Consider the following 26,880-nt stretch of genomic DNA (forward strand, 5'->3'; position numbering starts at 1 on the left):
AAAAATTACAGATCTCCAGTAATAGCTATGATGTGAAAACAAAAGGCATCAATAGAAATTACATCAAAAGAAATATTTTTAAACAATCCAAAATACCACTAAATCTACATACCCCAAAGACATTAAAAAAGAAAAATGACCCATATGTACAAAAATATTTATAGCAGCAGTTTTTGTGGTGACAAAGAAGTAGAAATTACGGGAGTGTCCATCAATTGGGCAACAGCTGAAAGAATTCTAGTATACAAATGTAAAGAAATACTATTTACTATGGTGAAAGAAATGATGAAGGGGATGGTTTCAGAGAAAGCTCTGCTGAGATTTATATGAAATGAATGATAAAGAGTTAAGTGAGAATAATTTGCAGAATAAAAATAACACTGAAAAGATAAATAAAAAACTCTGAATGACTTGAAAGCTCTGATTTCAAGAGGACTCATGAGGACTCCTGCTACTCACCCACCTCCTGACAGAAAGATGATGTGAATGCGTACTGGACAGAATTTTTTTAACATCGCCAATGAGGGAATTACTTTGGACTTTACATATTTATTACAGAATCTTGATTTTTTTTTAAATGGTAGTAGCAAAATGGCAAAGAAAAAATAATTTTTTGTTAATTGAAAATAAATTTAAATCTAAAAAGAACAGTACAAAAGATACAATAGGCAATTTTGATTACAGGAAAATCAAGTGTTTTTTTTTTTAATTAAAGTTAAATTAGCAGGGAAGCAGTTAATTTGGAAAAAACTTTTGTAAATTTTTCTATTACAAGTCTCATTTACAAGCTACAGAAGGAATTTTTATTCAAATTTATATAATAAAAGTCATTTCCCAACTATAAATGGTCAAAGTACATGAAGAGACAGCTCTCAAAGGAAAAAATCCAAGCTAATTAAGTCACATTTTTAAAAAATGGTCTATTTTACCATTAGAGAGCATAAATTAAAGCAAAAGAAACTGCACTTTATACAAATCAGATTGACAAAGATGACAAAAAAGGAAAGAGATATGTTGGAGGGGCTGCAGAAAAACTGACATATCAATGCACAGTTGGTGATGCTGTGAATAGGTACAGTCATCCTGAAAAGCAATTTGGAATTATACCCCCAATGTCAATAAATTTACATACTCTTGACCCATGAAGTCCACTACTATTTCTACATCAGAAAAACATCAAAGAGGAAAAGGACCCATACGCACAAAAATATTTATATTCTAAGGGAGTGTACATTAATTGGAGAATGGCTGAACTAAATTACTATATCTACTATACCATAAAGTAGAAATTCAGAGATACACATGACATGATTCATAAGGTTTAGAAGTTTACAATAGAGTATGAAAAGATTACAAATATGGAACACGTATTATATATAGTTAAAAATCACTCTCCAGGAGCAGACTTTTGAACAAAGACATAAGATGACTGCAGGAATAATGTAAAGTGTTTGGTCTTCCTCGAATTAATTTGGTCACAAAGCACCGTGGAAGCTTGAAATTTAATCAAAGGAACTCAAATATTGGTTAGGAGGATAAGAGGGGATAGAATATCCCTAAAGAAAGGGATAAGGAAATTTTGAAGCAAAACAAAATTCTTTAAAGACATAGATGGAAGCAAGGAAAGGTCAGAGAGAAGTGATACAGAAACATGGCATCATCCCATAAAAATGGTTCCAGGATCAACTACCTGTACTACATACTACAACAAGTTTAAAATGTATAGCAAACTCAAACTCAAAAGATCACACCATAAGAAAATGTAGAAGGCAATAGTAACAGTGTAGCTTTCAATAGCTATGATGAGGGAAAGAATTCTTAACCAGGCACAGAGCAGACAAGAAAACAAAGGACACACAAAGAAAAAACTGTTCCTGTTTCTTAAAACATACTATCAATACTTACTACCAAAATTCTCTCTTATAGGACAAAATTAGAGAAACAGATCACTAGAAGGGAACGGATACACCAGGTATCTAAGCAAATGTATATAGCATTAGTGTTGTACAAAGCTCTCAAAAACTAAAGCTGAGTAAAGGATTTATTTCACAAATGTACTTGGGAAAACTAGTAGTCAATGTGACATGAAAGGAACTTTGACTCACATTATACACCACAACTCTGCTGCTTAAGGGGCATAAACATTTTCTTTTTAATGCTAGAAAGATTGGAAGAAAATGAAATGCAATATTTAGCTCAATTGCAGAGGGAAGATGAACTTCTTCGGATTCAATAAATGGAAGGAACTAGTGTAGATAAGAGATGTGCTGGACTAGAATAAGATTTTTTAAATGTACGTAACTAAAAAAAACCCTAAAAGATAAAGGAAAAACAGATTGGGAAAAAATATCTATGGCAAAAATGGATGACAAAAATATGGAGTCTATAATACATATAGGAGAGGCAATGGGGGTATAGTGAAAAAAGACATGGAACTGAAGTCAGGACAAACAGATTCAAGTCCTTGGTGCCTCTGACAAATCCTGGCTGAGTGCAGACTTCACCCCTCAGTGGCTGATACTATTCTCTGAGAACAAGTTGTAACACTGTTACTAGTACTAAAATTTCTTGTTTCCTTAAAAACTGAGCTCAAGCAATACCTTATAGATCAGAGGTTTTTAATCTGGGATCGAAGAATTTAGCCACTGATTTATTCACTTTATAAATTTTGATTATTTCTTTTATGAATGAAAAACAAACACAGATTAAGTGATTTGCCCAATGTCACACTGCTAGCATCGGAGGTCAAAATTGAACTCAGGTCTCCCTGAGTTTAGGGAGCATTCTATCCACTGGGCCATTTAGCTACCTTTAATAATATAACAGGAATTCCCCTGTCTGTTTTTTCATCTATAAAATGGGGATAAAAATAACACTTACCTTCCAAGGATTGTTATCAGAATCAAGAGATAATACTGATAAAGTACTTTGCAAACTTTAAAGAATTATATAAACACCAGTAATTATTATTAATCCTACATATTTTATTTCATGCATTTAAAAACAAACTGAAAATGGTTCCCAAGATTTCACCAGACTGCCAAAGTTTGGTCTATGATACAAACCAAACCAAACCAAACCAAACCAGTTGAGAGCCCCTGTTCTACAGGAAGTTTTTCCTGATTCTCACAACCACTAACTTATAAGCACACACACACGTTACAAATTCACTTTGTATTTATTTGGTATATACATTATCTCCCGAGAGACTGTAAGATCCCTGAGGCAAGAACTGCTTCAGTTCTATGTATGTTCAGCACCTGGCACAGTGCCTGAATACAGCACTTCATAAATGCTTACTGATTGATCTACATTAGTAAAATGAATATTCTAGTTCAGGAACTCTCTATGGTGATAAAATCACACATCCAAGCAAAGTAAAATAAAATATGTAAGGGGCTACTAAAATTTCACCATGTTAATTCCCGCTCCACAAATACTAAACGGTCAAAGGTTGTAGACAATCTTCAAAAGAGAAAGCAAGCTGTTTATAATAATTTTTAAAACGTTAATCTAAGACATATAAGTTAAAACTTCTTTTGAAATGCCATTCCCCCAAATATGTAAAAATGCAGTGAAACTTAATGCTCACAGAGATGTGGTAAAAAAGATACTCCTTCACTGCTGCTGCAATTACAAACTTATACAATCCTTCTGGATAGGAGTATGGTAATAAATAGTAAAGGTTACAAAAGTAAACATTCCATAAGGATTATATGACAAAACTGCTGGCAAAGAAAGAAAACATTTAGAAGAAATAAGGTTTATAGATGTTGCATTTCACATGATATCATAATAAACTCCAACTGAACCTAGATTTAAAAGGTTACATCATAAACACATTAGAGCAGAAAAAGGGATACCTTTCACAACTGGGGCTGTGGAAGAATTCTTGATCAACCAAGTGACAGAGAGGATAAAAGGCAAACAGACAATTTTAATGACAAAGTTGTGAAAGTTTTCCATAAACAGAATCAATGAAGTTAGAAGAAACAGAAAAAGGGAGTGGGGGGAACTGTGCAGCAAATTTACCTGATAAAGGTCTGGTATCCAAGATATGAGATTGATTCAAATATTTAATTAGAGCAATTGCCAGAAAATAGTCAAAGCAAATGAATAGTATTTCTCAAGAGGAGAAATCAAAAATATCAACATAAAAAACCCAAGAAATTAGTAAGAGAAATTCATTTCAGAGCAACTTTGAATTTCTACCTCACGTCCACCAGATTGGCAAAGACAACAAAAAGGAAAATAACAAATGTTGGAGGGGATATGAGAAGAAAGACTATGTTGCACTGTGTAATGTTAAGGAGAGTTGCTTGATTTGGGGAGTCTTGTTATACGAGAGTTAAAAGATCTCCTCAGTAATAGGACTCACCTGAAACCCATTAAAGGAAGCTTTTGCTAATTTCTAATGAGGCACTGGGTCACCAGAGTCTTGATGCCCTCTGGCTCTGAAAAGTGTATAAATACTCTAAGGTGAGATTTTGCTTTGGTGACTTCTCTGGAAGAAGACTGCGTGTCAGATGAGTCTCTGGGTAGCTGAGTATACCCTGCCCCCTTTGAAACCCAGATGTTGGTGCTTCTCTCTCTAACAACTATGTATGTATATAACGGTCAGATGGTTGGATCTGTCTATTGATCTCTGAAGTGTGTATTGCTTATGGTCAGACAAAAGCCCTGTTGGTCGTTATTTCTGTTTGTATTTTTTTGTTGGTGAATGTAAGTAAGAAGAACATTGACCCCTCAAAACCTGTAGCACGCCTTTCTGTGTATTCTGGGATGCTGGCTGCTAGAGGAACATGACTATTAGGCTTTCACACCCCTCCCCCCAAATCAAAGAAGCAGGTAGCACTTCTTGTCTATACAAACAAGGAAGACTGGCGCTAAGAGTTGATTCTTGAGCCTCATCGTCATCTGAAGTGATCAAAGAAGAAATGAATATATATGAGGAGACACATATTAAGTTGGGTATAGAAATACATTTAACTCATCAGGGAACTGTGAAGGAAAGAAGAAAAGGGGAAATAATGAGAGATTTTGAAGATGGATTTAAAAGAAAATAATAGAATAAGAAGCTATATTTGAGCTCCAAGTGAGGGAAAAAATCAAAAGGGTAAGGAAGTAGATTACACTAAACCTAGAGTACTGATGCTGAACTCACTCCTCTCTCACCATTTTCTTCTTTATAAAGAAAAAAGAGAAGAAAAAGTAGTCACTAATGCAATACATGACATGCATTCCCAAAAAGCAGTGAGATATCAAATAATAAAAACCACAGGGCTTCTATGAAAAATGGGGTTAGTGGCAAAACTGCAGTGACATTAAAAAAAATAGGAACCTAATAAAAATAAAATAAATATAACAGCAGTTTTACACATATTAAATGGTTAAAAAATATATAAATACTAAAATAAAGAGTGGCAATGTCCTCCACTTTGGGCTCCTAGGTCTGTGACCCAGAAGAATGGAGGGCAGAGACTTAGTGGGCCATAACCTCTGGCCATGAAGGAAGGAGGTGCAGGTTACAAGTGGTCCAGTCTTCCTCTGCCCACAGCAACTATTCCATCAGAAGATATGGTACCTTACCTTGAAAAAGACCTAAAGTTTGCTTGTGGAAATGAGTATCAGAAGAATTGCAGTTCTTAAGTTACTGTGAAGTGGTACAGTTTCTTCTCTCTCCCTGTTTCTCCCGGAAAAAATTACAGATAAGCAAACTAAAAATTTACATTACGCTCAAAATATTCTCTAATATATTAAACACACTGAAACATAAACATGTTTTCAAAACAAGCAATATAGCAGAACTGATTGTATAATAGAATAAGATGGAAGGAAATTAAGCGTAACTTATGAATATGAATGAGATGAACTCACCTACAAAACAGAAGACGAAACAAGCGTGGATTATAAACTAGAATCCAACAACATGCTATGTGCAAGAAACATACTTGAACAGAAAGACAGTTCAAAAAAATGAGCTAGAGTAAAATTTATTCAGCTAAAGCTTAAAAAACACAGGTAACAATTAGGGTCACAGACAAAACAATGACAAAAATTGACTTTAAAGGATTCCTGAAACATCATGTTAATATCCAAATTAAATGTATATGCACCAAAAGATACAGCATCTAAATGCTTAAAGAAAAATTTAATGAATTATAGGGAGAATAATTTTAATAGTGAGGGACCTCAATTTACCTGTCAGGCCTAGATAAACTTATGACTAGGTATACATATTTCTCAGCTGTACATAGTGACTTCATGAAAGCTGACCATGTATTGGAGTAGAATGCAGAAATATTAATGGCATCTTTCCCTTACTGTAAGAAAATGATTAAAATTCACAGGAGACTAAATAACTTAATCCTAAAGAATAGGTGAGTAAAAAAACAAGGTAAAATGAACAATTTTGATTATGTAAAAATTAAAAGTTTTTAGAGAAACAAACCCAATGGAACTAAAATTAAGAGAAGCAGATAAATGGGATAAAATTTTGCAATAAACTAAGGGTCTCATTTCTAAAATATATCGAGTTGTTTAAAATTTATAACAACATGAACCATTCCCATCTTGGTTGTTGTCCCTCACTCTCGAAGAGGATCAAAATAACATCACCCTGATGAAGTGAAATTTCAGTGTGTCCAATTGGGGCTGATTAGACCAATACGAGTTCAGAATGCCCTATCACAGGATGGGCATATAGTCCATGTGAATTTTGGGGGTGGATAATCCAAATCTACGGATCCTACATTTACTTCACACTGTTTCAATTCTGCTTTGCTCATAGAGCACAGCACCCTTTCTGATGTGGGCACATCATGCTCAAAGGTCCCGTGCCAACGTCTTCCATGTCACACAGCCAAATCTAGAGGTCTTGAGAGAGACCTTGAAAGTATCCTTGTATTACTTCTTCTGATCACCACGTGATTGCCTGCCCCACGTGAGTTCTCCATAAAATGATCTTTTTATAAGTGTACATTTTGCATTCTAACATGGCCAGCCCATTGGAGTTGCGCTCGCTGAAGCATAGCAGTTCAACTCAAGCAAGGACTTCAATGTCTGGTAACTTACTCTGTCATATGATCCTCAGAATCTTCCAAAGGCAGTTCAAATGGAAGCTATTCAGTTTCCTGGCATGGCACTGGTAGACTGGCCATGTTTTGCAGGCATACAACGAGGTCAGCACAACAGCTCTGTAGACCTTCAGTTTGGTAGTCAGTCTAATACCTCTTCTCTCCCAAACTTTTTTCATAGCCTCCCAAGGACTGACATCAACCTCACTGTCAAAGTGTACATCCCTGGAAGGTACACTAACAAGGTAAGTGAACTTATCCACAGCATTCAAAACTTCTCCATTTGTTATAACTGATGGTTCCACATATGAATGGTGTGGTGGTAGGTGATGGAGCACCTGTGTTTTCTTGGTGTTAATTATTAGGTCTAAATTAGCACAGGCAGCAGAGAACTGATTCATACTTTCTTGCATCTCCACTTCAGAGGCTGCACTGAGTGCACAATCGTCTGCAAACAGAAAATCATGCACCAACACTCTACTTTATGCTTAGCTTGTAGTCTTCCAAACTGAAGAATTTACTATCAGTATGGTAGTTGACTTTGATGCCATGTTCACCCTCATTGAAAGCATTTGACAATATAGCTGAAAACATCATGCTATAAAAGCATGGAAGCAAGCACACAACCCTATTTCGCTCCACTGGTGAATGAGAAGGCAGGCAAGCATTGTCCACAAGCCAATTTCACTCAATTGGTGACTGGGAAGGCATGAGAGCACTGTCCACTATCTAGAACCTAGGCAAACATGCCATCATGAAACTGATGTACAATAATGATGAACTTCTCTGTGCAACCAAATTTTCCATAAGCCCTCATGACTAATAGTGTCAAAGTCTTTGGTCAGATGTACAAATGTTGTGTACAAACTTCTATTCTGCTCCTGGCATTTCTCCTGGATGTGTCAGGTAGCAAATACCATATCTACTGTTCCTCAGCCCTTTCTGAAGCTACACTGGCTCTCAGGTAGATGACCATCTTCCAGGTGAAGGATCAGCCTATTGAGGATGATTCTAGCAAGAATTTTGCCAGTAATTGACTAAGAGAGAGACCCCCTTGTGATTGTCAAATGACAATCTATTTCCTTTACCTATATACAGATGGACAATGGAGGCATCCTTGAACTCCTGGGGGAATAACCTCCTCTTGCCATATAACCTGGAAAATTTCAGTCAGCTTTTACATGAGCAATGGTCCCCCTACCTTGTAAATCTCAACTGGAATAGAATCAACACCAGGTGCTTTGCCACATGACAGGAGCCTAATGGCACTCAAAACCTCTTCTTCAGTTGGAATTTCAATTAAGGAGAGATTGACTTTAACCTGAGGTAAAGGGTCAATGGCCTCAGCATTGATTGATGATGAGAGCACCATAGAAGTGTCAGCCTATCTCTCTGGGATCATGTCCTTATCACTAATTAATGTGACTCCATCAGCATTGACTAGTTGTGATGCACCATAGGCTTTTGTTCCATAAATAGCTTTCATGGAATCATAGAAGAGCTTTTTGATTGTTGTTATCAGCATAAAACTGCATTTCCTCTGCCTGCTTACTGAGGCAGGAATCCTGCATCTCTCTAAGCTTTGCTTGTAATTTACTTTTGGTAGAGTTAAATGTTGCCTTCTTAGAGATGGATGAACCATCCTGCTGGTAAACCCTGTGGAGTTCTTGTTTTTCATTTAGCAGCTTCTGAATTTCCCCATCATGTTCATCAAACCAGTCTTGGTGTTTGTGAGTGTTCTGACCCAGATGAGCAAATGCAGTGCTGGACACCAAATCTCTGAAAGCTGCCCACTCCTTTTCTGCTCCACTGGGGCCAACTGTGTGTTGGCTTAAATTTCCTTCCAAGTTAGGAACAAATTGTTTAAGCTCAGAGAAGAGCTCTAATTTGTTGATGTTAATTCTTCTGGTAATCATTGTACCTTAGGGGCAGCACTTGTGATGAATGTGAATATTTAACTTAGAAAGGATAAGTCTATGATCAGTCCAGCACTCTGCACCACACATTGCCTTCTTCACTCTCACATCTTGCCTGTCTCTTCTCCTTACAATCACATAGTTTATTAGATGCCAATGTTTGCTGCAAGGGTGCATCCATGAAGTTTTATTGCATGTAGGTAAATGGAAAACAGTGTTGGTGATGAGAAGGTCATGCAATGCACAAGTCTTCAGCAGTAAATTGACCACTGCTGTTGTTTTTTCCAACTCCATTCCTCCCTAGGACTCCCTGCCAAGTTTGGTAGTCTGAGCCTACTCTAGCATTAAAGTCACCCAGAGTTATAAGCTTGTCCTCTTTTGGCACACTAATGATGAGGGCCTCTAGGTCTTCATAAAATTTTTCTTTGACTTCATCAGAGTTTGTCACGGTGCGAGCATAGGCACTGATGATGGTGGCATGGCGTTTTCCTGCAAGTGGCAATCGCTTTGTCATGCGCCTGTCATTCACTCCTTTTGGCAGGCATACCAGCTTGCTGATTAGTTTTGATTGCAAAACTCATGCCAGCTTCACAATGCTCCCCTGCATTGCGCCCACTCCAGAAAAATGTGTATCCAGCTCCAACTTCAGTAAGTTGGCCTTCATTTGCCAACCTTGTTTCACTCAGGGCTGCTATTTGGATGCGATACCTGTTGAGTTCTCTTGCAACAAGAGCACTTTGTCTTTCAGGTCTACTGGATTTTGTGTTGAGGCAGGCGGGGAATCCCATTATGCGGTCAAAACACAAAATGTACAAAACCATCTGCAAAGATTCCGTTCACCATCAGGACATGAAACATGTGCACACTAATAGACATTCCCCAACTAATAAATGGTCAAATGATATGAACAAGTAGTTTTCAGAAAGAGAAATCCAAGATATGAATAGCCATTTTGAAATGCTCTAGATGATTAGAAAAATACAAAATTAAAGCTACTCTGAGGTTACATCTAACAAAGAGAAGTCATAAGGGACTTACTAAAGTTGAACTATTTCCATTCCTACATGGAAAGACAATATTTGTAACTCTTGAAACTTTTCAGTATCTGGGTAGTTGATGGGATTACACGCACACACATGCACACACACAGAGCACAGAGTGAATTGAAGAGGATGGGATCATATCTTAAAAAAAATGAAATCAAGCAGTGAGAGAGAAATATATTGGGAGGAGAAAGGGAGAAATGGAATGGGGCAAATTATCTCTCATAAAAGAGAAAAGCAAAAAGACTTCTCAGTGGAGGGGAAAACGGGGGAGGTGAGAGAAAAACATGAAGCTTACTCTCATCATATTCGACTAAAGGAAGGAATAAAATGCACACTCATTTTGGTATGAAAACCTATCTTACAATACAGGAAAATGGGGGAGAAGGGGATAAGCAGGGTGGGGGGGATGATGGAAGGGAGGGAAATGGGAGGAGGGAGCAATTTGAGGTCAACACTTACGGGGAAGGACAGGATCAAAAGAGAGAATAGAAGCAATGGGGGGCAGGATAGGATGGAGTATATAGTTAGTCTCACACAACACGACTATTATGGAAGTCATCTGCAAAACTACACAGATATGGCCTATATTGAATTGCTTGCCTTCCCAAAGGGAAGGGGTGGGGAGGGAGGGAGGAAGAGAAGTTGGAACTCAAAGTTTTAGAAACAACTGTTGAGTACTGTTCTTGCTACTAGGAAATAAGAAATACAGGTAAAGGGGTATAGAAAGTTATCTGGCCCTATAGGACAAAAGAGAAGATGGAGATAAGGGAAGGGAGGGAGGTTAGAAGAGAGGGCAGATTGATGATAGGGGTAATTAGAATGCTTGGCGTTTTGGGGTGGGGTGAGGGGAGAAATGGGGAGAAAATTTGGAACCAAAAATTTTGTGAAAATGTTAAAAATTAAATAAATAAATTTTTGAAAAAATATTTATAAAATTCTTTTTGCAATAGCAAACTAAGGGGGTGTCCGTCAACTGGGGAAGGATTGATATATGAACGTAATGGAATACTAGCCTGTTATAAGAAATGGTGAAGAGAATAGTTTCAAAAAATCTGGGAAGACCCGTACAAATGTAAGCAAAGTGAAATGAGCAGAACCAGGAAAAGAATCTATAGCACAAAAACAATATTGTAAAAGACATTCCTAAAGCCTTAGGAATTTTGATCAACACAGTGAGAACTACCATTTCAAGACTCCTAATATAACATGTTACATACTTTCTGATAGGACAGTGATGGACTCTGAAAACAGACTGAGACATTCTGGGGATTAGGAGGGAGGAATGGCCAAACCAGAAATCTGTTTTGCTTGACAATACATGTTTGTCTGAGGAGTTTTATGTTGGGATTGGAAGTTCAAATCCGTGTGGACGGTCTCGGGCGGGTAAAAGTGGGACTTCTAAATCTTAGAGTCTTACGAGGCCCTCCATGAATAGCAGGGATTCGAGAAGGTCAGACTGAGCTAGCTCAGCTAGCTCGGGTATTTCCGCCTCTCCCCGGGAGATACGTGATGGGTGGAGTCTCCCTGCCCTCGAGGTCGTCCCGGATGTGGGCACACTATTGTTATCTAACAGCACGGTATTTAGATGCAAACTGTGCGGCTGAAGGTTAAGTAGGATTGAGGAAGCCTGAAAGCTCTCTTAGCACGTGAGGAGCCAAGAGGACAGTAGGCTCCGCTTCTCTTCTTTCCTCTCTCCCCTCCCCCTCTCTCCCCGCTTGTACTTCTACTTCCAATCCCTTAAGATCCTAGCCTCCTTAGGAAATCTCCCCCTCTTCCTCCTAAGGAAGACCCCCCTGCACTTGTAACTAGACCCTGAAATAAAGCTCAACCCTTGTTCGACTCTGGAACGTCCTTTCTCTCATATGAGCATCCGGTTTTGGCCAACCGAAGACCTCGGAGGTGAGGTAAGAAGACTCGGGTAGCCCACACAGGCCTCTATGCCTGGCAGTTTTATATTTTGCTTTTTTCTTGCTTTCTCAATGGAGAAGGGTAGAAGATGCTATGGAGAAATCTGAAAAACTTTTACTTTTAAAAAGTTAAAATGTAAATATAGTGATATGAAAATAGAGGGGAAAAGTTTCGATGAATGTTTTTAAAAAATCAAAAGGAGATACAGACAAACATGCAGAACAGCGTTGGAACTATGCTGTAAAACTTAAAATATACAAAAACTGTCATATTTTTTGATGCAATACATTATTCCTGCATTAAAAATATATTAACAGTGTTGCCATCTACAAGAAAAAACTTATCAAAAGATTTTCATAGGTTGCCAGCAAGCGGAAGGGTGGTGTCACCTCTTTTCCCCTAGTGTTCCTTAGCACCACCCAGATATCATGCTGGTTGCTGGCACCATGAAGATTCGGTCATTAGAGCATGTTTTGGACCACCCATGGGAAAAAATTACAACAAATGCTATGCAGAAATATCCAAATCCTATGAATCCAAGTGTGGTTGGAGTTGATGTGCTAGACAGACATACAGAACCCACTGGGAAATTGCATAGCCAAAGACTTCTCAGCAAAAAGTGCAGAATACCTTCTATTGTAAAATTGCTTATCAATGCAGTGAGAACCAAAACATACATTTTGTATGTTTTTGTAGTTTGTTTTGTAGTTCATTCCATGGAGAAAACAATGGAGCTTAAATTCACTAATATTTCATTTATAAATATGAATTCAAAAGAAGACATATATAAACCACATCCTCAAGAACCAGCAAAGACCATTTTGATTCAAAAAGCCATAATCACTGAAAGGAGTAAGCCTTAGTAGCCTTTTAGAAGGACTGATGAAAAGTACAGTATCACCTAATGCTAATAAAGGCTGTGAGGCAATGTAGTGGGTAATTAACAAATGCTGAGAGCACTACTTCATCAAGAGGAAGCATAAGAATACCTATGGCTGCAACAGCATTTATAGAGAAATGATAATGGCTATTTATATGAAATATTAATAAAAGGTCCACCATGGTCTCTCCAGCTGGTCCATTTATTCATGTTTAATATTCAAGAGGCATATCTGTATGTTAGGTATTCAATTAACTTAGAGAAAGGTTGCAACTTTTGATGGAAAAAGAGGGGAAGGTGAAGGGCTTCCCAACATATGGGATCAAATGGAATTAACATTACCCCAAAATACCATGCAATGCCTGGGATCAAATGGAATTAACATTATCCAAAAATACCATGCAATGCCAAATTTCCAATATTTGAAAATTTAAGGATTTTTCAAAGGGATGCCTTAACCAGAAATTGGCATGTTGAATCTCCATAAGGTTAAATTTTGTAAAATTTAATTCATGACACTCTATCTGGTTTTGGACCAACTTCAAAATGAAACAAAGCTACCTTTTCTAGCATGATTGCCCAAACAGTTTTCCTGCTACAGTAACTTTCTTTGGAAAGAAGGAAAGTATACTACTTGAAATTCAAATGCATTTGTATAAAAACAACTAGCTTTGAAAACCTATAGCATTTGGAATTGGTACTTAAGTGATAAATTTTGCAGTGAACACTGTCTCTACAGTGATATAACTCCCAATGTAAAGCAGATTGCAATACATTAGAGTTCTGTATTGATCTGCCAAAATTTGTGAAATTATTATTTCACAGAAATAATCTATTGTGATTTTGCATTTGCAGAAATGTATATGATGTAGGATGCTGAATTATGGGCATGTGATAGTCACTTTGAAATTTCAAGAAGAACCAAAATAAAAAATAAAATTATCACCTAAATTTAAGAGCATCTTAAAATTTAAACTAACAACTATTTGCATTATAATACTTAACTTACACAAAAATTGCCATATGGCTGAATCATGTGTCAATAATTGTTATAGGATGTCAAACTATTTAACTGTAAAATTCTTATTTGCATCTTTTTGTTGTGATGATTTAATTTCCAGTTTGGTTTGAAAATATAAATCCTAGGTGCTTAGGCTCTAACTTAACCACAGCTAACCACTACGGGACAACACAATTAAGTTTTCTATTTGTGGGAAGTCCTTACTTTTGGTACCAAAGGGCCAACTGGAATACCAAAAAGCTATTCCAGAAAATGTTGTATTTTGTTTAATATTTCAAAGCAGATAAATGTTAATTGCTAAGCAGTATTTTCTGATTCTTGTAATTATTTCTTTAATACTGAAGTTGCATACGGAATATTTTAAACGACAGATATTGCCTTTAACTATGCTTAACATAAGTTGGAACTCCTGTAAAGGTTTCCTAAATCATAAACATATCCTATAGAAAAAAACTAGCGTGTGTATATATATGTCACAGAAAGGTTTAAAATATTGTTTAGCTTGAGATTTTGTTGATACATTTGTAAAAACAACTCTCAGGTCCATTAAGGTTTGTGATTACTTTTGTAACAGACTGTTTTACAACTGAAATGATATTTCAGCTAAACAAAATACAGTAAGTGTTAATACTTGATAAAAGTTGGCTGTGTATAACTTCTATAAGTTGTACTTGTTCAGAAAAGGTATAATGCTTTAAGAATAAAATACTTTTAAACAAGAAAAAAAGATTTTCATAGCTGTATCATGTGTAATTGCAAAGAAATATGGAAGAAATTTAATTGTTTCACTAATGTAAATAAAGCAATTAAAATGGATATATGCAAGGAATACAAAGAAATCATCAAGTAACTTTGTACTAGGTGCTTGAGATACAAATACAAAAACAAGTGGATCCTCTATGAAGAAGAAGGAGACATCGGCAAGGATCATAGGATGAGACCTGGATGTATAGTAATCTGCAAAGGTGGAAGTATATTCATATTGAAATGCCAGATCCACTCCATTATTAATGAAATAACTGAGCATTTTTGCTTTAGATATGTGAAATTTGTGGCAACTACTTTTATATGTTCTACATGTACCTGACCTTTACATATAAGCAATAAACAAAGTACATTTACAAAAATTTCAGAAAACCTGAAGCATTAAATTGCGCCATCTTAAATATAGAGAAATTTAAAATAATGTTTTAATGATACTGTTAGGCATGGGAAAAGGGTGTCATTAGGTAGGAGGCATGGTGGAAAATATATCTGAGATGGAAATAGGAAGATCTGAATTCCAAATACTACCTCAGATATTTGCTAGCCATGTGAACTTGGATAAGTCACGTAACATCTCTCAGGCTCATTTTCCTTGTCTATAATGTGGGGATAATAATAGCACCTATATAGCAGAAAAGGCAGCTAGGTGGTACAGTAGATAAAGTGTTATACCTGGAGTCAGGAAACCTCCCCTTCCTGAGTTCAAGTCTGGCCTCCAACACTTACTACTTGTGTGACTGGGGAAAGGCACTTAGCGCTATTTACCTCAGCTTCTACATCTGTAAAATGAGATGGAGAAAGAAATGGCAAACTATTCCAGTATCTTTGCCAAGAAAACCCCAAATGGACTCTTACAGAGTCAGCCACAACTGAAAAATGACAGAACACATAGTAAGAAGAATATCCCTACACCTAGTTAAGTAGTTTTTTCCTGAAAAGGTATGGTTAGTTCTCTAGTTAGTTCTCTAGACATGGTTAGTTCCGGGACTGAAGGCTTGGGTTCATCCCTACTCTCATTAATCTTCAATCTCTTCATGTCTACTAGACCTGAAGAAAAGGCAGGATTCTATGAACTAAAAGCTAAAATTCCCAGGGCAGGTTAGCCTAGAAAGGATGGGAAGCTCTTAAAAATAACTACGACTATGAAAGCAGAGAAAGAAATAATTCCAAGGAGAAAAAATAATGGAAACTGTATTAAGAGATCAATCGATGCCCAGTAACTTCACTACCCAGCTTAGATTTTAAAAAACTTTTTATTTAAGGAGATCAAAAACAGTCCCATGCATATCAAAATACCTATAGCAGCATTTTTTATAGTAAAGAAAAGGAAAGTAGATACTCACTGATTGAAGCTTGTCTAAACAAACTGTGATACAAATATATATTTGAATATGAAGAATGCAGGAATGCACAGGAAGATATATGAATTAAGCAATGTAAAGAAAGTAGAACTAGGAAAACAATATTCAAAGGCACAATGTAAATGAAAAGACCAAAAGATAAAAATAAAAACTGAATCCTATATATAAGCTCTGAAGAGGAGATATATTAATGCCTCCCTCCCTTTCTTTGCAGAGATAAGGAACCATGGGTATTGGAACACTACACGTAGTCTCAGATTCAGTAGAATTGTTGGGTTTCTTTTGCTGAACTGCTTTTTAAAAAAACCTTTATTATGAGGAACGACTCTAAGAGAGGAAGCAGAGATGTAGTGGGAAATGAAGGAGATATTAAAAGCAAAGTATGTTTATAAAAAATTTTTTAAAGGACATATATAGAAGATGCAAACAAGACTAGATTTTAAAAGGCATCAATAAAAAAAAAAGGCATGGTCTAGAGCTGTAAGAATAGTGGAAGGGTGTTTAAAACTACCAATAAACTGGACTGAAAAAACCTTACCAATAGGTTAAGGCTTAAGGAAACCTAAGGACAAGAAAAGCAGAAAGGGGGTCCAACCTATAATGGGGAAAAGAAAATCAAAGGGCTTCAAGGTGGACAGGATAACTGAAACAGAATAAAGCAAAATACAGAGATCTTACTTTGCTTCTGTTTTTCTCTTCCAAGGAGGACCACTGGACTGGGAAGTACCAAACAAATATGGATGAGACCTGATGTTCAAGAAAGAAGATATAAAGAGAGCATGGTAGCTCCATTAAGTTACTGAAAAGTCATCTAGTCAGGATAAATGACCTCTCTGAGTACTATAGGAACTGGCAGGTGTGACTGCTGAGCAAGTCACTGAGGATCTTTTAAAGATAACAGAAACCAGGAGAGGTACCACAAGACCAAAGGGCCAATTCAAAAAGGAGAAGACAGTCTGCAAATTATAGACGAAATGAATTTTACTTCAGTTGTTAGCAAAATTCTAGAATGTGTTAAAGAACTGTTTAATGAAAATCTACAAAAGGTAGAAGTGATTATTTTTACACTTATTACGCCTACATTAGGAAAAGGTTCATACCAAACAAATTTTATTTTCTTTTTCATTAAGGTTTCCAAACTGGCAGATTAACAGACAGTTGTAGAGCTTAATGAGATTTTAGCAAATCATTTGATAAATTCCTTCATGCTTATCATGGAAAAAATAGAGTCAGGCTAGAAGATCGAACAATCACAGGGTTTCAGAACTGATTGAAAATCTGAAGAGTAGCCATTCAAATCCGAAGGGTTCCAATGGAGTGTCCCAAGAATCCATGCTTGGCCCAAGGCTGTTAAAACATTTTTATCAATAACAAGCAAAGGTTACATGCTTTCCAAATTTTCAAATGACACAAAGTTGGATCAGTTAACACACAGAATAGCAGGATCGAAAAGATTCAGACAGGCTAGAATACTGGCCCAAACTGGATTTGACAAATTTTACTAAGTATCTTACTCTTGGATTCAAAGAATCAATTTCCTAAGTAAAAGAAGAAAAAGGCATGATTTGATAGCTGTTTATCTGAAAAAGATCTGTTTTAATGGACACAAAGTTTAGCAAGTCAAGAGTGTAATGACAGAAAAAAATAGTGCAATTTTGGCCTGCATTCAGAGACACAGCTTTGTCTTTGTATCCTTAGTTCCTAGTACAACACTTGGCAAACAGCAGATGGTTAATAAAGGCTTAATGACTTAAATGGAGTTCACCATGAAAAAAGGTTTGAGTTCTGCTATAATTTTCCCTGTCAAACAACATGAGAGTGATATGGTGCTTCGTTTTGGATGCTACATTTTAGAAAGGACACCAATAAAATGGAGAATGAAGAGGGCAACCAGGATGGTAAAGGATCTTAAGTTCATATTACATAAGGACCAACTAAAGACATATCCTCAAAAGAGTATTGATAGGTATCAAGTACGTGAACAGTTGTCACATGGGTTTAGACTTATTCTATTTGACACCAAAGAGCAAAATTAGGAGCAACAGGTGGAAGGCACAAATGGGCAAAATTTTGATATGATGTAAGGGAAAAATCCTAACAATTTGAGCCATATACAAAAGTGGAACAGATCACCTCCAGGGACAGTGGGTTTGCTCTCGCTGGAGTTCTTCAAGCTGGAACCACCAGTTGGGTAGGCTGTAGAAGAATTCTTTTACAGGCACAAGTTGGATTGGACTGCTGGGTCTCTTCCAACTCAAAAATTCTATGACTCTGGGAAGGAATAAATGACTTAGTCAGGAGCAACAAAATCTACTTATAACAATGTACCTGTGGATACACAGAACTCATTCTATAATTACAGTTTCCAGCAAAGCACTGAAGGCCAGGAAAGAAAGAAAAAAAGGATGATGAGTAAGACTTCATATGCACATGCATATGTGTATGTGAGATAGCAAGGCTACACTGAAACTCTCTTCTTTGAAGACCCCAATACCTACAAACTTGTACACTTAATTTAAATCTTCTACTCCTTATACTCTTATAGCTTCAAAATTTCCTAAACTTTGCTTAATTAGGATTTGGGGAGGATGGGCATAATTGTATTTGAAAGATATTTTAAATTACTTTCAGTTGTCTTCTTTTTTCAATGCTGTTTCCATCTCAATTTTCTAAAAAACTCTCTCTTCCTTATCACTTGAAGCTTCGAAAGTTATCAAAGGTTTAGTTTTCTATATATCTTCTTTCTAAATTGATCAAAGTATCTCTTCCAAATAGGCTTCTCTCTCTAACACACTATTAGATGACTGACTCCACATTTATCTAGTACTTGTATACTGAGCACTGCACTAAGAGTAGGGGAGGATGGGAAGTTTAGACAAGATATAACCTCTACTCTCAGAGAACAAATAATTCTAATACATGAAAAATTCATTAGAAAGAGGAAAGCAAAGTGTTATGTATGGTCTGAGGAAACCAGGCAGAAAATACGTTTTGTTAATAAAGTATGGGCAGAAATTTAAAAGTTGAAGACTGAGGACATTTCAGCCATGTGTGGTCAAAGGCTTGGAAATGTAAGTGAACCTTTTTGGGGGGAAGAGAAGGGGAAATAGACATATTTGGTTACAAGTTTATTAAAGGAAAAACATAAAAAGGCTAGAAAATAACGGTAATGGATACCGGAAGGCCTGCAATGCTACAGAGACTCTGAGGACAGCTGGGACTCATGGATATTCTTATTAAGCAAAGAAGTGACATGATAGTCCTAATCTCCTAATTCTGTATCTTTGATTTCTAGTTTTTAGTTCCCAGTGCTTACAAAGAAAAAAGTGGCCTAAGATTCTATCACTCTCATTGTAACATGCATTTTTTTATATTTGAATTACTATAAGATATAATACAAGACAGAATGCGATGGAAGAGACCAAGACAATGTACTTTAAGAATAATTGAAGGGAAAAAAATCACAACTAGGAGCATGGGGGAGGGACCAAGAAAACTGATTAAGCAGATGGCTCTTGAGCTGAGCCTTGAAGAATGAGGATTTTTTTTCTTAATGGGGAGAGAATTTATCTCAGAGGTAGAAGACTGACCATGCACAGAAGCAGGAGATGGCATAACAAGTTCAGGATATAGCTAAGTAGTCTAGTTTGGCTAAATGGAGTACATAAAGAGGAATTGTGTAAGACATAATTAAAAAAGAAGGTGGGAGCCATACTACAGAGGGCCTTAAATGCCAGACTCCTGAAGGCATTAAAAAGCCACCGGAAGATGTGACTCCAGTGGAGAAGGAAGCAATACCATATTTTGGCAGCTATGTGAAAGATAGATGAGGAAGGTAAGAGAATGAGTAGAAACAGGAAAACCAATTAGGAAACTATTACAATAGTCTAGGGAGTGGCAGTAATAATAGTGAGGTGATTATAAACTGATCCTAGATCAATTATAAAGGCAAAATCAGTAAGACTTGGCTAATGACTGAATATCAGAATTGTGGGAAAAGCACGAATGAAAGATAAGATTTTGAGCCTGAGCAACAAAGACTGGTGGCAATAACAAAAACTGGAAATCTGGGAGGGTGCAGAAGGGTTTTTTGCAGGTAAAGACAAGAATTCAGTTTGGACATTAATTTAATGAATTTGGAATTGGAATTTATTGAATTTAAAGGAGTGTCCATCAGTCCATCAGTTCCATCAGTCCATCAATTCACAGAGTGTCCATCAGTCTAAGAGAGACCAAAAAAACCCGAATATTAGGAAATATGGAGATTCAGGTATCACTTATAGAAAAATGACAACTGAACAGGTGGAATCAACAAGGGGAAGGAATAAAATGAAAAAAGGAACTGGAACAGAAACTTGAACAACACCCACAGTTAGAGGGCAGGAAGAGAACAATGAACTAAAGAAGGAGAGCCAGAAGAAAATAACACAGAAGCCAAAGGAGAAAATCATCCATATGCTGCAGAAGGGTTAAAAAAAAAAAAAGGACTGAGAAAAGGACAACGAATTGGGAATTAAGAAGTCCCTGTTGACTTTGAACAAGCATTTTCAGTTGAGTGGTGGGAGTGGAAGCCAAACTACAAGAGACTAAGGAATGAATGGGTGGTGAGAAAATGGGACTAGTCATCTATGCTTCTTGAGAAACTAAAACTAAGCAAATTCCCAACTTGGAGACTGCTTTATTTTCTCATGTTATTAGTCAATACCAAGTCCTCCTGGACAGCATCAGGATTGATAGAAAGAATTCAGAACAGGTGAATTCAAGGCTGAAGGAAATTGTCACAAGTTTCCTGGTTGGATCTGAAACAAAATCCCACGGGTTTTAACACATAACAGTTTGGTTTTCTTAATGTTTCTTCTAATGATTCAGTTCCATGTAACTATTTAAAAAAACAAAACTGTAAAAGAAGTAATAGAGAACTTTAGAGACTTGAAGTGAGAAAGGTAACTATCAATAAAGCAATCTTTCATTCTGCCTTGTACTATAATGTATAAATGCAGCATCACTTACCCAAAATAGACTATAAACTCCTTGAGGGCAGAGACTGTCTTTTTTCATCTTTGCATCCTTAATGCCTAGAATAGGACCCTAAATGCACTCCAGTACTGCAGCAGGAATACATGCAAGGTACTATGCCAAGCAATGGAAGAGACAGAGACAATACGTAACTGTTGAATTAAATCAGTTAGGTACTACATATGTGTAAGATTCAAATTAGCATAGTAGTCACAAGAGTTAATAATGCTAAACCCTTAGGATTCTAATTTGACTCAGACCTACACTCTAATTACAAGTCTAGTCTTACTACACATCTTAACTGCGACTTTTTCTATTTTAACTCTAGCATAAAATGTACTTATAAATGGCCAGATTAAATATTTTTGCATTTAAGAATGAGAATGCTATTCTTATTCTATTAGTTAATTCTCCTTGTCAGTCTATCAATAAACTATTTTGTCAGTACTCATCTAAAAATAACATTTTTCAAATACAACAATCTTTATGCCTAGAAAGTAAACATTTTCATCTCAAAGCCACAATGTATTTCTACTAAGAAGTGCAAAGGAACCATCTTTAACTTATAAACTAAAATGTGGTTTTCCATTCAAGAGAGTAAGAGAAACGGGTTTGTTATAATATAAATACCTCAGTATCTTTTTTAATCTCCCAAGCAACTGATGTATATAGGAGGCATTTAAAAGTAAGGTTATTAAGAAATGTTTAAGAGTCTTGTGGAAAATAGCTATTTAAAAAAAAACAACAACTTTCTTGCATTTCTATGGAAGAACGTCACAACTTTTTTTTTTTAGGAGAAAAAGTACCACCATAATTACAACTTTAAGAAAGTAATTTACAAATGTGATAGCACGGCATTGTCTTCATTTTTTTATTAAGTATTTTTCCACTCCTCCAGAAATATGTTTAACAGGACAAAATTTGTAAAGAGAACAGCAAATAATACATTCATACTTCTCCTCAAAGTTGCCTGTGTATGATCAATTAATAAATATTCATTTTACTTCCTACTTAGATACCCAGTACTGTATTATGTTGCAGTGGTATCTTTTTACTATACCATTTTCACTTTTATATGTCCCTAGCTGCTTACTGAATGTTTGCTACTTTTTATAAATTAAGGTATACCTGCCCCCTCCTCTTTCTCACTTCCCAATTCTGAAATGATGCTAAGGGCTGATTTACAGTTACACCCATGGTGATGTAATGGACTTCACTTTCCCTTAAAGTTTCATGTCCACATATACACGCCTTGAATTTTTATTTGAACTGGAGGAGGCGATCATCAGTGTTTCCCAAATAAGACTTACAATACTCTTAATTCACCTCTAGGGTGAAGAAAGCTTGGATTTTTAAACTGATGTCAACAAGACTCAACTCCTGCTCCTTTCAGGAATCCCCGCAGCAAACCTGCAGGCCCCCATCATTTTCAAATGAGAGGCGCAGTCCGAGTAAACTACAGGTCCCACCATGCACCGCTGCCCAGATCACGGCAGGTCTCTACGGAAACAGAAAAATCCTCCCCAAGTCCCACCTGTTACTTCGTTTCTAAACACCGCCCGCACTTTCCGCTCAGACAACAGCCCAAAACAAAGAGCCGCGACCCAGGGCCGGCTTCACCAGCAGAAGTTAAGTCGGGGCCCAGGCGTGGCATGGCGGGGCAGAGTGCCGCTGGCCCAACCCGGCTGCCCGGCAGCCGCAAGCCGGCTGCCCGGGACCGGACGTAAGTACCAGGCGTCTCCGTCCGCTTCCCGCAGGATGCCCGGTGCGTACCCCGAGAAGGGGCGGAGTAGGAGGCGCCGGCCGCCAACTTCTTCCCAGGACTAGGAGGGGGTCGCGTCTGCCCGCGCCCAGGGCACCGGCCCCGCGCCCCGAGGCCTGGGTCCCGGCGATGCCCCCGGCACACGCACTAACGGCCGGCCTGAGTCGCACGCGGTTTTCCAGGCCCCCTCAGCCGGTGCGGGGCGTCCCTCGGGCCGGTGGCCGGCCGCCCGCCCTCCCCCCCCCCCCCGCGGCCAGTCCCTCCCTCCTGGGCTCCGCCCGGCCTCCCCCGTCCTTCCTTCCCCGCCTCTCACCGTCTTGGCGGCCTCCGCCCAGGTCCTGCCCTTCTTCCTACGGCCCTTTTCCCTCATGTCGGGGCTTAGATTGGCTGGGAGGTTCCCGTGTCCGGGGTCCGGCCGCCCGCCCTCTCACCGCTAGCTCGCTCGCTCGCTCGCCCGCCCGCCTGCGCGGCTTTCCCCGCTGTGCCGGGAAAGGAGGAAGAAAGGGGGAAGTGGAGCCGAAGGAGAGCCCAGGCCGAGGGAGGAGGAGCAGCAGCGAGAGGAGCTGCGCGCCGGGGTCTAGGGGGCAGCCGGTCCTCTGGTTGCCGTTGCCACTGCTGCCGCCGCTGCTGCTACCGCCGCCGCCGCTGCTGCCATATTGGACTCTTACTGTACAGACGGCCGCCGTGGTCATGTGACCACTCCCGCGCGGCCCGTCCCCTACTGTAAGGATCCCACGCGCACGCGCGGTTCCGGCGTCGAGGTGGGAGGCGGGGAAGGGGAGAGGGGGGCTACACGTTTAGAGCTCTAAAAGGCGGCAGCGACCTCACCCCTTTCCTGTCCCCGCCCCTCGGCGACCCCCCGACCTCTGCTCTCGAGCATGCGCCGAGCTGCGCGGCCTTATAGACTGCAGCGTCCTACCCTACGTCGCACACGCAGAAACCGGAAATGTGTCTGCGGAAGTTAGTCAATCAGCAAATATTTAGGGGTAGCTGAGCGTGTGGCAAGAGCCCTGGCCAATGTAAGACAACGTCAGATAGTCATGGCCCCTGCCCGGGAAGAGTGACCCAATCAGGGAACTGGAGATTTGGAGCTACGAGGAACTTAAGAGATTAGCTGTTCCAACTCCCATCAGTACACAGATGAGGAAACTGAGATCCTCAGAGGTAAAATAGTTTACCCAAGGTCACAGAGGTAGCAGTGAAAAAAATGATGGATGTGGACCTACGAAACCTGGGTTCAAATCCTGGCTGCCATTCCTTGTGTGACTCTAAGTAAGCTGCTTGTAAGAAGTAAGCTTCTGAGCTTCAGTTGCCTCCTGTCTGTCTGTCTGTCCATCCTTCATTTTCGAAGACCATATCATCAGAGAAATAATGACATGACTTGCACTTGACTTTGTTTTGAGTGAGGGAGGGCTGTGTAGGTCAGCAGTCTCGCCTCTCCTCCAGAGCCATGTGAATCCAGTAACCTGATATTCATCAGGATGACTGGAGAAAGGCCAGGTAAAACAAGGAACATAGACCACAAGGGGACTACTCTTTACCACTACGGTCCTTTGCCACTTTAAATCTATGACACTACCTGGTTTGTTGTTTAGTTGTATCCGACTCTCTGTGACCTCATGGATTGTAGTGTCCATGGGGTTTTCTAAACAAGTTAAGAAACTTGCCCAGGGTCACATGACTAGTGCATGTGTGAGGCCCGATTTACACTCAGGTCTTCCAGATTCCCTGCCCAATGCTGTATCCACTGGGTCATCTAGTTGCCTCTGCTAAGTGGTGCTGGTGGAATTCAAATCCAGAACCTCTGACTAAATGCAGCCTACTTTCCAAAGCACTGCTAGCCCAGGCTTGCAAAGATACTCATTCCTGATTTTGCATTGTTAACCAGTTTAATAAAGTACTATTAAATAATTCCATTTTTAGACCAGCTTTTCAATTGCTCAAATTTGACATTTTAGGCCCAGTATAAATCCCTTGAAACTATATTACAATCTAGTGTTCTTAACTCCACTAAATTCAATGCATAAAAAAGCTAGGTGCTAGGTACTGGTAATATAAAATGTAAAATTATATTTTTGCTCACAAGGAATTTTATGCAGTTTAATGGGAAAAGAGACATAAAAGCTACATTAACTTATGGTTTCAAAAGTTGAAAGGTTCAGACACATATGCCCAGAAAAAAAGGCAGACCTGTCACTTTAGGGAGAGCAAGGGTCAGCAGTGTGGTACAATGCCAAGAACACTGGCTTTGTACTCATAGTACCTTGATTTAAATTGTTCTTTGATCACTTACTACCTGTGTAACCATATGTAACATGGACCTCAGATTCCCCATCTGTAAAATGACAGAATTAGAATAGAAGACCTCAAAGGTCCCTTACATCAATAAATATATAATCCTATGCACTGTTGGTAACTACCCTATGATTAAAAAAAGGGGAGAGGGGGAGAATAGCAAGTTGAGGGTACTCCCTGCTGTGTATTTACAGGAAAACATGGTCAAGAGTCATGCAGGATGGGCAACTATGGATGGGTTATTATCTGTAACTAAGTACCTACTATGTGACAAACAGTCCTAGATGTACAGTTACAAAGTTAAAAATGAAACAGTCTCTGCCCTCAAGGAGTTTATAGACCATTGGGGAAAACAATATGTGCACAGACAACTAAATATAAATACAAAATAGATACAAAGTAATTTCTTTGTAAAGAAAATATGTGTTCGAACATTCTGTTGGTATTCACTATCAAGGGACTTGACTGATAACACCAAATTTTTTGACACAACTGGTATGAAGACATGAGCTTTGACTTGAAGAGCTGGGAGATTCCATTCTAGACTCTGTTCTCTCACATATATCTAAAGCAAAGTATTATAGAATTATATATTTAAAGCTCAAAAGGATGTTAAAGGCCATCTGGCTCAATCCCTTCATGTTGGTGAGATCACTGAACCATCAGAGAATCAGAGAGTAAGCTCACAGTCATATAGTGGTTTAAGGTATGAGAAGCACTTGGCTCATAACAACCAGATAGATAGTGTAGTTATTTTGCCAGTTTTCCAGATCAGGAAACTAGGGTTAATAAGATCAAGTGACCTGCCTAAGGATCACACAGTTAACAAATATCAAAGTTTGAACTTGAATTGGCCCTTCTGACTCCAAAACCAGTGCTAATGCCACAACACCATGCTACCTGCAAATGATTGTGTACACAGGAAAGGTCAAAAGGAAGGGCATCAAAGATTGAAGGGCAGGATCATTTCAGAGTAGAGAGATCACAGAAAACAATTTGGAGGAGTTGTGCCTAAGGCCTATAGTCTAAGAAAAGGATTTCAAAGCACAGGCTAGGAGTACTCTGTTCCAGGTGTGAGGCCTGTTCAAATACTTGGGGATAAGTGAGGGCAAAGCAATATCAGAAAATTGTAAATAGTCAAGGTTAGTGGCAGTACAAAGTGTTCAAAGGGGAACAGTGTGAAATAAAGATGGAAAAGAAGGTTGCAGAGGGCTTGGGGTAAGGACAAGGGATTTGGCAGACATCTAGGTGCTGCATTGGATAGAAAGCCTGGCCTGGAGTCAGAAGGTGCTGAGTTCAAATATGATCTCAGACACTTCCTAGCTATGTGACACTGATCAAGTCACTTAAACCTGTTTGCCTCAGTTTCCTTATCTGTAAAATGAGCTGGAGAAGGAAATGGCAAATCATTCCAGTATCTTTGCCAAGGAAACCCCAAATGGGGTCAGGGAGAGTCGGACAGCTACATAGCATGACTATAGTGAAAATGTACTCAATAGGAAAGTATATGTAGAACCTATACAGAATTGTATGCAGTCATGGGGAGGGAGGGGGGTAGTGGGGGGTAAGTGTGGGGGGATAAAATCTCAATTGTATGGCAGTGATTGTTAAACATTAAAAAATAATAAAAAAAAGGGAGAGTCAGACAGGACTGAACAATAATAAGGATGAGGGAGCTTGACTGTCGTACTGAGAAGTTTACATATTATTTGAAAGAAAGTGGTGGAGTTTTGGAATATTGGAGTATTAGAATAAAGTTAGATTACAGAAAAATAATGTAATGCAAACAGCACTTAAGATGGAATCTATCAGTAATAGCGGCAGGAAGATCAGT

General features: G+C 38.4%; 1 protein-coding gene and 1 pseudogene across 3 annotated transcripts in view; one reads left to right on the plus strand and one right to left on the minus strand.

Moving 5' to 3' along the window:
* Positions 1 to 23,620, minus strand: part of ASXL2 (ASXL transcriptional regulator 2) — a 173,127-nt gene extending 149,507 nt beyond the window's left edge. For 2 of the 3 annotated variants that reach the window (XM_072633922.1, XM_072633921.1), the window contains exon 1: positions 23,065 to 23,620. In XM_072633922.1, the coding sequence (XP_072490023.1) occupies positions 23,065 to 23,121 (57 nt within the window). In that variant the 5' untranslated portion in view covers positions 23,122 to 23,620. Of the gene's footprint in view, positions 1 to 22,523; positions 22,956 to 23,064 lie in introns of those variants that run through there. The other variant, XM_072633923.1, reaches the window with a different exon arrangement.
* Positions 12,393 to 12,967, plus strand: LOC140520159 (PRELI domain containing protein 3B pseudogene; annotated as a pseudogene).
* Positions 23,621 to 26,880: the final 3,260 nt, after the last annotated feature.

This window comes from Notamacropus eugenii, chromosome 1, assembly GCF_028372415.1.
Source record: "Notamacropus eugenii isolate mMacEug1 chromosome 1, mMacEug1.pri_v2, whole genome shotgun sequence".
Classification (NCBI taxonomy): Eukaryota; Metazoa; Chordata; class Mammalia; order Diprotodontia; family Macropodidae; genus Notamacropus; species Notamacropus eugenii.